Here is a 15,335-nt window from a genome sequence, read left to right as displayed (position 1 = left end):
CACAAAATTTGAGGTAATTTGTCACTTTAAGGTGGAAAAGCCGTTGATAACTATGTCCTGTGAATTGTTCAATATTTTGTCAAAACATTGCTATTTTTATTATATTACTCAAACAATTATTTTTATATCTGATATCCTAGCTAATTTTTGAAATATTTAACTTTAAAAGTTGGCATCCTTCTACCTTGAAACATAGAGTTAGAGTAGCGCCACCATATAAAAAGAGACTACACGTTTTTGGTCCGTACTATTCTATATGGCGGAGCTACTCTAACCAATGCGTTAAGATTAGAGAATGCCTCAAATTTTGAGTATACAGTACAGTTGATCTTTTATGAAAAAAATCGAATTGAAATATTAGAATTTTTTTAAGTTCAAATTTCCCTCCGAAAAAATTTGATAATATTTTTAAACATGCAATTTAATTTTATGCAATCACATAAATTATTTCAGATTTTTTTGCAAGATCTAACAATATGAAAAAAATTAATTTTTTATAAATCAGTTTGGGAAAATGCGTATTATATTTCGACTTATATTTCAACTCTCATATAAATGAAATATTCACTTGTTGATAGGTTCACTTGTTTTTATATTGAAAATTTTTTTGAAAAAAAAATTAAATTAAAAAAATTTGACTCCTTTTTTTTTTCTAAATTAACCTAACAGGTTTTTCTGAAAAATTACAGATATATAAAATTCTCGAAATCAATTTTGACAATAAATATGCATAATTATAGTACGTGAAAGTACCACAGAATTAATAGGAGTATGAGATAATTACGATAACTAATAGTCTGCATTGAAGTAATAAAATACCGATTTTTCTATATATTGAATAATTTTTTATCTCTCATAGGACCTTCTATGGGCCGAAACGAATGTTGCCCCCCATAATTATTCTTCATAAGGCATGCATCCCACTTGTTTATTTCAAAATTGGCGAGTCACACTTCCCTAGTGTCCCTTAACCCTGTTCAGTTATCTTCCTCAATGTCAATTTCGAACAATTTTAACATTGCTCGTCGTAATTCTCAAACAATTTTAGGTAAAGATACTCTAGTACTGACAAACAAAGCATATTTCACGCGAAAATATGTCAAGTTACGATAAACATCCGCACACAATGCTATTAAAAATCAATTGTTGCATGTGCTATTATTTATGAGCAGACGCTATTAAAACCAAATAAATAAAAAGATATTACAGCAAATGCACTTACTTATTCAATAAAAGTGGTTTATGGTCTTCAATTGCAACGGCTGGTCCATATAGATGAGCAAAATGGTCTCTGAAAAACACAGCATGCAATAACATTTAATGTAAAATTACTATATTCTACTTTTTATACAATTAGAAATTAATTCGATACAATTAGTATACTAAAAGAGAAATGATCAAATGCAATTGCAAATTTATAAGTAAAATTTCAAATGATAAAGCTATATGAGTATATAGGTTTAGTCTATCATCAGAATTCCAGTTTGGCTTAGAAAATGAAATAGAGGTAGTAAATTTACATCAACGCTAGTAGGAGTTGCCAGTTTTAAGATTCTGTTTAAATGTTTACAGGTTTGGTAAGAGATTTTTTTTTTGCGGTATAAAATTTATTTTACAAATTCTCGTCTTATTTGTTGCACTATTACGCTCCTGCCAACTTTTACCTTTTTCACAAAAGTGTTTTCCTAGTAGTAGGGAAAAACCATTTAAACTGTGATTGTGTGTAGTGTTTCGTTAAAATTTATCCAACATTTAAAATTCTTTTAGAGATTCACGAAGATTATAGAATCTCAGAAGACGCACTTACCGATTCGTCGGTAATATAAGTCGAATAATTAGAAGCGATATAAATGTGTAAATCGAAATGAGTATACACGCTTACAATATATCTGCTTGAGAGCAGCGTTGGCTTAGAGGACAGAGTGTTCGCCTTCCAATGAGGTAAACCGAGTTCGAATCCCAGCAAATGCTGGTCAATGCGAATCACTCTAGTTGCACCAACCATACTGCCGACGTAAATTATACACAGTGGTAGACCAATCACAGGTTAGAGCTCCTTGCAGTCAGGCTATCCGTGGGTGGTTTTCATGGTTTTCCTCTCCGTGTAACCCAAATGCGGGTTAGTTCGATCAAAAAGTCCTCCACGAGGGCAAGATATCTCAAACATACTTGATTCAGGAGTTCTCTTGTCTTCTGGATTTTGTTCAAAATTACAAGGCTACGTAATTGAAGCCTTGTAATTAGTAGACGTAAACCCAAAAACTGGGTCTGCTGTTTAACGACGCTTAAAAAATAAAATATATCTGATTGTGTATTGTTATATCTGTTTGTATATCTGAGCCGCGGTGGTTCAGGCCTTCCAATTAGGTGAACCGGTTTCGAATCCCAGCAATGGTTGGTCAATTCGAATACCTCACTCTGGATGCACCGACCACAGTGCTGACATAAATTATCCTCAGTGGCAGACGGTAAATCGATTAGAGTCCCCTTGCAGCTAGGCTAGTTTTCATGGTTTTCCTCTCCATGTAACGCAAAAGCGGGTAGGTTCCATGAAAACGTCTTCCACGAAGGCAAAATTTCTCAAAAATACTTGATCCAGGAGTTCCCTTGTCTTCTGGATTGAATTCAAAATTACAAGGCTATAGAATATAAGTGGCTTTGTTGATCTTGGTTGGAGTTGAACGGTGACCTGTCGATACCGAAGCAAACGTCTGCTGACAATTTCCAGCAGTTATATCACCGATTTTAAAAAATTCCAACAGCTAATAATTTCTTTGAATGCCACTAAAAGTTTTTATTTTTATTTTAAATCATTCACCAAATGTTTTGAACATATCTTGCATTTAATAACTCAGAGTGAAGTTATGCGCACACTGTTGATGATGCATTTCATCTATAAAAAATAAAATATACCTGGTGCATTATTTTCCTATGCGTAAAGATTCTTAAGACAAGTTAAAATTCTGGGAACAAGACCAGGAAATGTTATAATGAATGTAAAAATCATACAGATATAAATGCTTCTTTACTTACTCTAGCATCATCCGAGTATAAACTCTGCTCAGATTGCTTTCAGCTTTCTTGCACTGTAACCATTTCTTTAAATATTTATTATTGTAGTAAAACAAAAGTTGCTGTAATAAAAATATAATCCATGAAAAATGTACAAATCAAAAAATTTCATCATACATGAAAAATAAAATTAAATATGCATTTAACACGAAATAATATGCTGAGCAACGATCTAAGCTTAAGAAATTGAGTTTAATGGAACAAGGGATGTAACCGGTTATAAAGCCTTGAACTCTAATGTCAGGCATGGTTGATAGGGCGCTGGACTCACGTACGTGAGAACGGGGGTTCGAATCCAGCAGGCCAAAGACTCTCAGAAATGGTGACTGCTGCGAGTTAAATCTGTCGGGTCACAAAGTCCTCCATGTTCTCATAACAAACTATATCTTTTGGGGTACTGGTTCTGTTCAAAATCATCATCTGTGGATAAATGAATGAATGGGTTAGCCCTATTAACGGGTGCGACGAATGGGTGCGGTAAAAATAGAGTTCTTGGCCATAGATGACACCACTTGGAAACAAAAACAATCGCACCTCTAGTGCCTTAATGGTCGACGACAACAACAACTCTAATGACATTGCGTACTGTAGGTAAGTTGATTGAATAGTATTTTAAAATAATATTGGCATAAAATATATATAAAAAAATAGAAAAAAAACATGGGTAATATTAGCAAATGGTTGATATTCCCAACGCATTAAAAGACTTAAAATAAACGGGTTCTCAGAAATACCAGCAATTTTAGTGCTATGTAAAACAAATAATTTAACAGAAAAAATTCAAAATATCATTTAAGTCAATGTGCTCTGTACTAAAACTAATAATGCAGAAGATATTTCTTAAAACTTAGGACACTATTTAACATCAGATACAGTTCTATTAAAATTTTTAAGTTTATAAAAACTGTAAACTTTTAATTAATATATAAAAAAATAATGTCATTAACTGGATAAGCTGATGCATTTTTAAGAAATATTACTGAAGATGCTTAATTTATTAATTAAAGTAATCTCTAACCTTCCAATAATTTCCTCCGTGATCTCCCGTGACTTCCTCAACACCTGCCATCACGTGATCAAGAAGCTGAAAAGAATAATATACTACATTTAGAGTGTTTAAATTGTTAAACCGTTTTATTGCTTCTGACATAAAACGAAAAAAAAATAATGCTTCCGCTATAAAACAGACAAAGAATAATACTTATACTTAAACGAACAAAGAATTATGCCCCTGACATAAAATGAACAAAGAATAATGCTCCTGACGTAAAATGAACAAAGAATAATGCTCTTGAAGTAAAATGAACAAAGAATAATGCTCCTGAAGTAAAATGAACAAAGAATAATGCTCCTGAAGTGAAATGTACGAATAATAATGCTCATGAAGTACAATGAACAAAGAATAATGCTCATGAAGTAAAATGAACAAAGAATAATGCTCCTGACGTAAAGCGATCGTATTTCAGCTACCAAAGCTTTTACCATTCCAGGCTTATGTCTGCTGTCAGCAATCACAGCAAGAAACCATACTGATCTTATGCTGCTTACTTAGTCTTACATAAAGGTTTCGGGGATATATGAAATTCGAAATATTTCACAAATTGAGTTTAAATGTAATCGCGCTGTAAAGAATTATTTTGTCATCACTCTTTATTATTCCAACCAATATGCCGACTGCGTATAAATTTAATACGGCCATAAAGTTCTAAATAAAAGAGTTTGAAAAATTTTCACACCGCGAAAGCCACGTATAAACGCACTATAGTTTCGTTCTGCAATGAACTTTTTGTCAATATCGAAACACAGAAAGCAAGAGAAGAAAGACCAGAGGTGCAGAAGAAAATTACAAACAATCTATAACGAGCAAAAAATAGGTTGATTAATATTATATGGGGAACAAACTTGAACAATATAAATAAGTAAAACAAAGAGAAATAAGAAAAAACTGTAATAAGACTAGAAGAGAACCAAATATGATCAAAGATGTAGGGGGAAAGAAAAAAAAAATTCTTCAGATTACTCCTTGAAATCTACTTTCCTTTAGTTTCTAAGTTGTAAATTAGTTAAGCTTAGAAATTGTCTAACTAGGTAAATCACATAATTCCATATAAGAACTTATGGTGGAGATTAGTATTAGGAAACTTCAAAAATAAGATAAATGTTAATTTTTCAAAACAAATGTATTAGAATTAAGTTTTTTGTACCATACCCACGAATAGATTACAATCGAAGCATTTTTATACAAGGCAAAAATTAAAAATGAATGAAAATAATAAAAAAGTAATAAATATCAAAAACTACATTCTTGTCATGAAACAAATACTGTTTAGAAAGTCGAAAATTATTTTAGTAAGAAAAAAACAGTCTGTTGTCTATGAGGTACGGGAATTAGTTTAAGAATTAAATAAACTTTAAAAACATATTTTTCAAATTTTTCTGATTTGAACTAATTACATGTACATTTTATTCAAAATTAAAAATTTCTAATTCAAGCTAAATTAAAAGATAATATAAATATACTACACTAAATACCTTTTTATTTACTTCTGTGAACATGCTAGTACTATTTTTTGCACCTTGTCTTCTTATTTTCAAAAGATTGACTAAAGGTTTTATCGTTGCTCCCTATAAACACAAAGGAGGAAAATAAACATTTAAAATTATTATAAACTGACGTGAGAAATAAAAAGAAATCTATTGTAAATTCTGTTATGCAATATTGGCTGATTTTTTTTTTAAATGACTATTTTTACTAAAATTATTGTGGGTTTAATCTCATAGTACAGTAATCTCATCTCAAAGACAAAAAATAGTACAGGGCGCCAAATAAAAAACAATCCTGCTTGAATAAATTTTTCTAATGATCGGATCTTCACGTTCTTGAACTCAGTTTTAAAGGGTGGAGGGAGTAATCTCGTATGCTAATTAATTAGTTTGGACGATATTTTAAGTTATGAAATCAGACACAAAAACGTACTTTTTTTGAATAATCATACTTTTTTCTCGTGACTCCCAAAATACGGGGGGGGTACCCGGAATCAAATTTTAAAAAAATCTTATTTTTAAAATTCGATTTCTCAGGAATTAATCAACCGAATTCGCACAAATTTTGTATTTTGCCATATTAAAACTGTATTATTTAAAATACTGTAAAAAAATTTATCCGTTATAGTTCAAAATTTCATCGATAATTATTAAATAAAATAAAAATAAAATAAAATTATAAAAAATAAAATAATGAAAAGTAAAATAATAAAAAGTAAAAATAAAAAGTAAAATAATAAAAAGTAAAATAATAAAAAGTAAAATAATAAAAAGTAAAATAATAAAAAGTAAAATAATAAAAAGTAAAATAATAAAAAGTAAAATAATAAAAAGTAAAATAATAAAAAGTAAAATAATAAAAAGTAAAATAATAAAAAGTAAAATAATAAAAAGTAAAATAATAAAAAGTAAAATAAAAAATTATAAATATGTACTAAAAGTTGTATTTTTGCATGGTCTTATCTTTGAACAAACGATATTCATAATTAAGTGCAAAATTTTTTCATTTTGGTTTAAAATTTAGCCAGATATGGCGAAATACGCAAAAGTTTAAATCAGCATAAAGAGGGTTACTATCCTAACCAAACTATAGGGATCATATTTCCCAGACAGCGGTTACCCCTATATTTTGGGGGTTAGAAATCCGAATCCGTCAAAAAACAATAATTTTATTCAGACAAAATACGTTTTTGTGCCAGATTTGGTAACTTAAATCATTACTTGCACTAATATTTCAGGTCACTAATTGGAATCTTTTAGTTTGAGTCTTAGAATGATGTAAAGATCGTTAGTTAAAAAGTTATTCAGGGTGGTGTGCTTAATTATTTGTACATTGAAAACAATCAAAACTGGAACACACTAAAAGAAAGTTTTTTTTCCCCAAATCTTGCAAATTCAAACAAATAATGGCGAAATAAAACAAGTGTTGAAATTTTTATACATTTGTAATAACCACCTGATCAAAAGATTTCAGAGCCATGCTTGACCCACGGTCCTTTAGGTGAAGTCCAAAATAATAAGCCCTAGGAATTTCGAGTGTAGGATATCTTAACATTGGACCTGCTAAACTTTCAAGCCTTTATAATTAATTTTTTTAAAAATTACTTAAAACGGAAGCAACATTATGTATACAACAAATATTAATAAGAATAATCACAATAAGCCGCATTCTTTATCGCTAAATTCAACAAAATCTATAGTCCATCAAATTTTTCTGCTCACATATCCGCAGTTTTACGTACAGCAAAGCATCTTGAATCGTATGCACACAGCTTTAAAGAAATAGTCTACGTTCATTGCAAATGTCTGTTGTGATTTTGTGGTCGAATTTAAAATGATATTCCACTACGTTAGAGTTTGTAACTTACGGTTTTTTGCAGTATCTCTTACTTTCACTTACATAAGTTTAGTATTTTTTCCAAAAACTGACGCAGATTTAATTTATCTTACCTGAACAAAGACAGTAAAGAGGACGATAAAAAGCGTTGCAGAAGTGAATAAATTTTTGTGCTCAATATCGTCCAACATGATGACCAATGAAAAGGCAACAGCTCCTCGGAGACCCCCGTAAGCCTAGAGGAGCAAGCATTGAACAAAAATCAACAAACACATTAATGTCATGAATTACAATAAGCATATATCAGATTAATTCTAATTACAATAGAAATAACATTTTATATTTCTTAAAGAGAAACTTGCATTGAAATAGAACGATTCCAAGCATTATGAAGACGCTATATGGAGGGAGAAACCATTTATGAGAAATTATCTTTCATCTATATAAGTAATTTAAAATATGCATAAGTCAGTTCAGATAAGTCTGGAATAAGCCATAAAATTCGAATTGCAGAAAAAGAGAACTGAAAATGCAAACAAATTATTGCAGGATTACTAAGTATTATGCAGTCCGAAAATGATCAGGCAATAATTAGTTTCCTTTTTTTTCATATTTCGAATTTTTCCATCATTTGAAAATTCAGGGCTTATTCGAGATTTACCTTCACCTACTTTTCTCTAAATTATAAATCTCTTATCTCTAAACTTTTAAATTATTAGTGAAGGGGATACAGAATTTGCTATGAGCTGCACAAGTGCGCACAAATGAGCAGACCTAGTGCGTTCTCCAGAAGTGGTATCCACTCCTTCAGGACTACCACAATGGGTGAGATACCGTTGGTCATGTTAATTTGGACGTCTAGTTTCTGCCACACTAGATGGCAGCATCGAGACTCTTATTTGGATGCTAAAATTCAAAAAATAGTACGTAAAATTCAAAAAATAGTACGAAAGGGCGTTTTTGTGTTGGATTTCGTAACTTAAAATATTACCTGCACTAATTAATTAACATAACTTTAGGTAAACCCCTTGAAGTCCTTATACGTTAAGATTCGATCATTAGATCACAAGTCATTTCGGGTGGTCTGCTTATTTTTTTGCACTCCATTAAAATAAATAAAAATTCTTCGATAAAACTTTGTATGTTTGATACTAGTAAAAAAAATTTTTTTTATTAGTTTTATTGTACTCTTTACAAACCAATTATCGTAAAAATATTTCTATCACTAATTTGAGAATTTTCTGCACAATCCTATTTATATCCAGATTTCTTAAAGGCATATCGAATCATGTCTATGAACTTTTCAGATTAAATATAAATTAAATAATTAACAAATTATCTTTTCATATCTCGTGTTTTAGAATTACAGATTTCTTTACTGATTCGACGAATTATCAATTGTGTCAGTAGAACAATCAAGAAAGCTGTAGCAAGACTTAAAAATTACTTCTTACTAATTAAACACCCATACGGATAAATCAATAAAATTATCAAAAAGAAAGGGAAAATAAACTACGAAAATGTAATTCGGGCTTATATGAGACTTGAAACTTCTTTCATGACAAAGCGTTACATATTTTCAAACGTTCCATGAGAATATGACGATGACAGCAGTTCTTTCTTTCTAATATACCGCAACGCTTTTTGTTTCGGATAACACTTTTAAACGCAGCACTTCAAACTCCTTTTTTGTTTAATATGTAGATTTTGAGCAGCGATGGCACATTTCTTCCTATACTTGATCCAAGAGTTCCCTTGTCTTCTGGATTGGGTTCAAAATTTCAAGGATACGGAGGTGAACATTAGTAGTCGTAAACCCAAAATCTGGTAGTCTATTCAACGACGGTCATAAAATAAAATATAGAGATTTTATGCTGCGTTTAGTGCCTACTAGCAACTCAAAAGTAAAAATGTATAATTAAATATACAAATATCTGCCTCTAATCATATTAAAAAAGGTAACCGATGAAGGAATCTGAAATAAGAAAGGAATTTTAAGAATGATTTTTCTTTTAAATTTTCCAATTTTGATTAAATTCTGATCGGAAAAACCCGGGTTTAAGCAATACCTCCTAGAACAGGGGTGGCGAACCTTTCTACACCAACGTGCCATTTTCTCTAAAAAAATTGCTTAATGAGGTTATAGACGTGCCGTCAAATAATTTTGACTTCGTGATTATTGAGAAAATAATAATACTAAATACTATCAACTCAAAGCTCTTTATTTACATTGAAAAAAAAAATACATTTTGCAATATCTCAGTTACACTCGTAATTCAACTTTCAAGTAACATCAGTATGACTTCTGTTGCAGATTAGATGACAAATAACTTATATTAGGTTGTAAGATGTTATTTTAAGCAGGACTGTTAATTTCTTTGTTGGTTATTTATTGTTAGCTTGTTTTTTATGGTTATTAATTGTTTTTTTAGCATTAATTTTTAATTTTTTTATTATTGTTTATTATTTTGTTTATTTTTTTTGTGAATTTTAATTTAATTGTTACATATGCTTCAAAGTGTAACAACAATTGTGATCGGTGGAGTGCCCAAAATATTGTGTCGCGTGCCATATATGGCACGCTTGCCATTGGTTCGCCATCCCTGTCCTAGAGGATAGGCCTTAGCACGGGTTACTGCAAACAAGAAATTTGATCCTTTAGTAGTCCGAAACTAATGACATTTTTCTTATTTTTCACCCACTGCGCAGTTGATGCTCGTTACGTTAGACTGCAAAATTGATCCGTGTTGAGGCCTTCTCTTTTCTAAAAAGGGGTTCGTTTAAGAGTCTATAAAAACAAGCGGGAGAAACAAGTAAAATTTACTAATATATTTTGCAGAAGCTATAATTGTTTTTGTGGGACACAACCCTCAATGATTGAAATTTATTCGACCCCAGTTCATACAACAGAGCTGCCAACTTTCTACGCTTTGTGGGAAAACTTCTTCTGATGAAAGCAAATTTTGATTAAATGTGCGATTCTTAATTCAGTAATTTTAATCCACAATTATTTTCCGCACTACTACAAGTATATGATTCAAAAAGGTTATATGAAAAGCCATTTTATTATAGTTCTTTCAAGACGAAGTTTTAAAAATGTTTGCAATATGACCCAAAATATAGTAAGCTTTTGTTTTTGATTATCTACTACTCTATAAAATATTTTTCTCAGAGCACAGTAGTTGACAACCCTGGTGCTATAAAGCAGATTAATCTTTAATTTAAAAGCTATGTAAATTTTTTAAAATGTATTACCATTATAAATTGTTCTTCCGTGTTAATCCGATGCGTCCTTTCTGTTTTATTGGCGATGTAAGTCAGGAGAAAGACGCCTAAGGGATAAAATATTTCCTTTAACAACTTTTTTCAAAGAAAAAAATGTTCAAAATTATTTCTTATAATTTTACAAAATTTAACCAATTTAAAAACAAAAAATTTCGGTTTCTTATACAAAATGAGTACACAGCAATCGAATAATGAAATTTAGTATTTTAAGGCTAGAGAGAGAAGGGTTATTAAAAAAATTCAAATTTTTAACTGCTAGAAAATATATGAAACTTAATATATTTAGCGACTTGTAATTTTTATTGAATATGTTTGTCTAAATAGTGCGATCAACTTTGAAAAGAGGCATCATTAACACTAGAAAGACAAACTTAGTATATACCTATACTATTGCCCATAAGATTGGATTGTGAAAGAATAGCTAATGTGTAAAAAAAAATTTTTTTAATTAATTTTTAATATATTTTTTACAGTTATATAACAAGTTATTAGTAAATATTAACAATAAAAAGAATTATATGTTGTACAAAAAGTCACAAAATTCTAAGAAATTGTGTCATTATATACATCATTGTTTTTCTAATTGAAATTAAAAAGCAATCAAAATGACTTCCTTGGGCAATCTAGTGATGAAACAAACATAATAATGAAGTTTTATATAAAAGAGTAATAACCATATACATTTATGTAAAAAAAAATTTTAAACATGAATAAAAAATATAATCATTTATTTTATTTCATTTTATAAAATTTTAGTCTTCCAAGAGATTAATTACACTACATTCTTATTATCAGGAGCACCTAATCGACAACTTTGCCCCCGGGCTTCCTACACATCTGCCCACCACTGCCTTTTCTTATTAGATAATATATTCATGAAATTAAATTATACTTATGATTAAGAAATATTTCCTTGTTTTCTCAAAACCACAACTTACTTGCAAATCGAACAAAGAAACAAAGCCCTGTTGACCAGAATACAAATCCAGTGTGCCATATATGCTGATCATCAACAAGTACCATCCCAAGAAACAGAAAGATGACGGTATCACAAACTGCACTGCAATTAAAGGTAATATTATCTACAGGGTGTCCCAAAAAACTACAAATGATTTGAAAAATCTAGAGAAATGTATAGCAATGTACAATTTGCTGCATTCCACTTAGGAAACTAAGTAATTTATTCTTAAGAAAGTTGACAAAATTAATTAAGAAGTTCGTCAACAGATAACTTTGCTAACCAATAACGCGTATTTAAAGTATGAAATATTTTTTTAAAAGAACTATATGCTAAAACAACATTGCGTAGAGAGAAATTAAAATTAACAGACATACATTCAAACATTTCAGCTGAATACTGTAAAAAAGTTTTAGTCTATCCTACTATCAAAAATTGGTTCTTTGAGTTTCACTGCACTAAGAACTAAGGATAGTGAAACACCAAGAATGTTATTTTGCACTACTTGGTGTGAAGTAGCTAAGACTATTTTCATAATTTAATATCAGTAAAAGAGATAATTGTAGTAAGATATTAATCACAAAATAATCAGTAAAACTATTCTAACGATGCAAAACTCTCGTGGTAGGTAAAACAATTTTGTTTAATTTTAAAACACAAGAGCTTCTTTCACTAAAATTTTTTTTTCCTTAACGGCCGAATATGTTGACATGTATAAATTACATAGAAAGGCTTTTTTAGAACATTAAATGCCACTATTTTTATTTTTTCTAACAGATTTATTTCTCGGGATTTCTCCTTTTAAATAATTATTTCGTTTTCAGTGTCATTTGGTTAACTAAAATGCAAGGACCTGCTAGTGCAATTATAGTAATTTTTTTGCAGATAATCCAAGTATACAATAAAAATGGGGGTTTATATTTGAGATTTTAATGTTAACTAAGACATTTCCTTTGGCGGATTGTATAAGATCGTTTCCATAACTTTTAAATACTCAAGATATGTCTTTTAATTCTGAATAGTTGTAGCCAGGCCCGTAGCCAGGGGGGGGGACGTCTGGACAAATCCCCCCCCCCGAAATTCTGGGATTCAAACTTTTTAGTCTTTCTTTGAGCCTCTCAGTAAAAAGAAAAAGAAAAACTGTCGAATCAAACCGTTTATTAACTAACTTTATCAAGCATATTTCGGGATATTCCGGTTTGTCCTAAAAAAGTAATCGAAAAATTTTCTTCAAATCCCCGTCGCATGTCTTTGTAAACTTTGTTTACAAATTGATTATAATTATTATGTAATACTAATTGAAAAATAATTATAATGCAATATTTTTTAATTACTAGTTTAACTTTTACAAACAGAATAAACAATATTTGTTACAATGTTTTCCCCCTACTTCGCATGTCTGAAACTGTCTTTGCTTCCAACCATATCCCCCCCCCACCGAAAAAATATCCTGGCTACGGCCCTGGTTGCGGCAATTAAAACTACATCAATTTTTTCAAACCTGTAAGCGAATTTTAAAACACTTAATTTTGAATTAATTCTGTTCTATTGCGTCAAGACAGGCCTGAGACAGCCGACAACGTAAAAGAATCATATTGATAGATATGATAATTAAAATTGTTCCATTCTGATGAAAAATCTTCTCATTTCGTCAGATTCTTTACCTACGTCATCAGATGATCATACTGAATCAAACGAATATGCATGCTGATAGTTCTATCAGCATGCATATTCGTTTGATTCATTTCAATTCGTATTTTTTAAATCAAGAATAAAACATTAAACTTAGGATTGTGATAAAGCTAGATAACTTTTAGAGTGGTGACTTTTGATATCCAAGTATAAAGGGTTAAAATAAAAACATACTTACCTCACCATTTTGGTGAAATATTTGACCGTTGTGTTTGATTTATCGGAAATGTTCTTGGAGGCATAATGAGCTTGGACAATACCACAACCAATAATACTGAAAGAGAAAAGACACTGGATTTTTTCTTAATTTGCATTCATACATTGTAACAGAAAAAAAAACTGATTACTTATTACTGATTGTGTGTTTCTGTTCTCAATGAAAAAACGCGTGTTCGATAAGTCTGAAACAAGTTTAAAAAGGTTCCATTTTAGGAGTTGCTGAAAGCAATATGCAAATAAGCACTCAACTATGGCCAGGCACCTAAACCAGTTTTCAGGATTTAATTTTCTAATGGTCATGGTCGTGATAAGAATATCGCGTGTTTTAGACCCCAGTCAGACGATGTGGTGCTTCAGCTAGCACTCCTCTCTCAAAACTTTCTCAACTACAACTAATAAACCGATTTTCAGCAACAAAAAAATTAATGTGCACCTTGCACCAAATACACTTTGGTTGGATAGCCGGCTACCGCCAATCTACCGTCAGCTCTCCGCCAGAGCGTGTATGGAATCGCATGTTTGACGAAAACCACCATTGCACAATTGTGCTCCAGAGTCATGTAATTTAAAGCAAGATGATCTGATGGCTATACACTCATAACACTAGATACCATATCACAAATGTCTTAACACAAGCCGTGGTGGCTAAGAGGATAGAGTGCTCACTTCCCAATGAGTTGACACCGGTTCAACTCCCAGCAATGGCTGCTAGATACAAATTTCACACCTGGCTCACACTGACCACATTGCTGAAAACCACATTGCAATAATTGTTATAAGTTATTAAACATGTTTATACCCATCTCAGGAAACAACAAAATTAAACAAGCACTTCTTATTTCAATCATGCTTTGTAAAATAGGACATCAATTCACATATAACCCGTGACTTGCAACAAAGACGTCTAAATGCAAGAAAACTTACAAAAAAACGTGCAAAAAAACACGTGGCGAAACGCTTCCAAACATCATTCTATAGCATTTCTGCACAGTGTTACAATTATATACAGAAACAATGTTTTTGCTCAAAAACAAATGTTCTGAAATAACAATACGTACATTGTTTGATAACAATATTCCAATCATTGTTAACAAAACAATATTGTGCGAAATATTGCTTCTCTAATAAAACATTGTTTCTTTGCCCTTGTTCTTTAACATTGTTCCTATACATTTTTACAACAATATATAGTAACAATGCTTCTTTTCTGAAACGATTGTTAATGAACAATGTTTAGTACATTGTTATCAAACAATTTTTCATTCATTGTTCAAAACAATGATAACATTGTATGAAATATTGTTCCTCTAACAAGACATTGTTGTCTTATCAAAAAATTTAAAGGTCTTGCTTCAAACATAAGAGTTTAACAGTATTTTTAATGCCTGCAAATTCTTGTGACGTTATACTATTATTTTACTCTATTTTATCCCTTCATAACATAATTTTCCTTTAAACAACGATATAAAAAAACAACGCTTCCTGACTAATTAGTTGCGCTATAGAAATTACTTGGTACATAAAAAGAAAATTAAAAGAACATCCATATAATTAATAATAAATTATAAGTTGCAACGAAACAATAGCAATTTACTAAATACAAAATGGTGAAAAATTTACCTAATAATACCAGAAAAATGAACCATTTCTGCGAGTAAATACGACAAGTAGGCAACTCCCAGCATAGCCAAAGGTTCCACAACTAAAATGCATGTTATTGGATATATC

General features: G+C 30.6%; 1 protein-coding gene across 3 annotated transcripts in view; it reads right to left on the bottom strand.

The window, feature by feature from the left end:
- LOC107439993 (Na(+)/H(+) exchanger protein 7) overlaps positions 1 to 15,335 on the bottom strand; it is a 256,310-nt gene that overhangs the window by 11,857 nt on the left and 229,118 nt on the right. For all 3 annotated transcript variants that reach the window (XM_087151009.1, XM_087151011.1, XM_087151010.1), the window contains 9 exons: positions 15,228 to 15,309; positions 13,567 to 13,662; positions 11,677 to 11,798; positions 10,709 to 10,785; positions 7,567 to 7,689; positions 5,605 to 5,697; positions 4,091 to 4,156; positions 3,034 to 3,134; positions 1,223 to 1,291 (listed from right to left, as the gene is read on the bottom strand). In XM_087151009.1, the coding sequence (XP_087007135.1) occupies positions 1,223 to 1,291; positions 3,034 to 3,134; positions 4,091 to 4,156; positions 5,605 to 5,697; positions 7,567 to 7,689; positions 10,709 to 10,785; positions 11,677 to 11,798; positions 13,567 to 13,662; positions 15,228 to 15,309 (829 nt within the window). The remainder of the gene's footprint in view (positions 1 to 1,222; positions 1,292 to 3,033; positions 3,135 to 4,090; positions 4,157 to 5,604; positions 5,698 to 7,566; positions 7,690 to 10,708; positions 10,786 to 11,676; positions 11,799 to 13,566; positions 13,663 to 15,227; positions 15,310 to 15,335) is intronic.

This window comes from Parasteatoda tepidariorum, chromosome 9 (genome assembly GCF_982258835.1).
Source record: "Parasteatoda tepidariorum strain Cologne lab strain chromosome 9, Ptep-v5.0, whole genome shotgun sequence".
Classification (NCBI taxonomy): Eukaryota; Metazoa; Arthropoda; class Arachnida; order Araneae; family Theridiidae; genus Parasteatoda; species Parasteatoda tepidariorum.
Note: the sequence above shows the minus strand (reverse complement) of the source record. Positions and strands in the feature narration are given on the sequence as shown.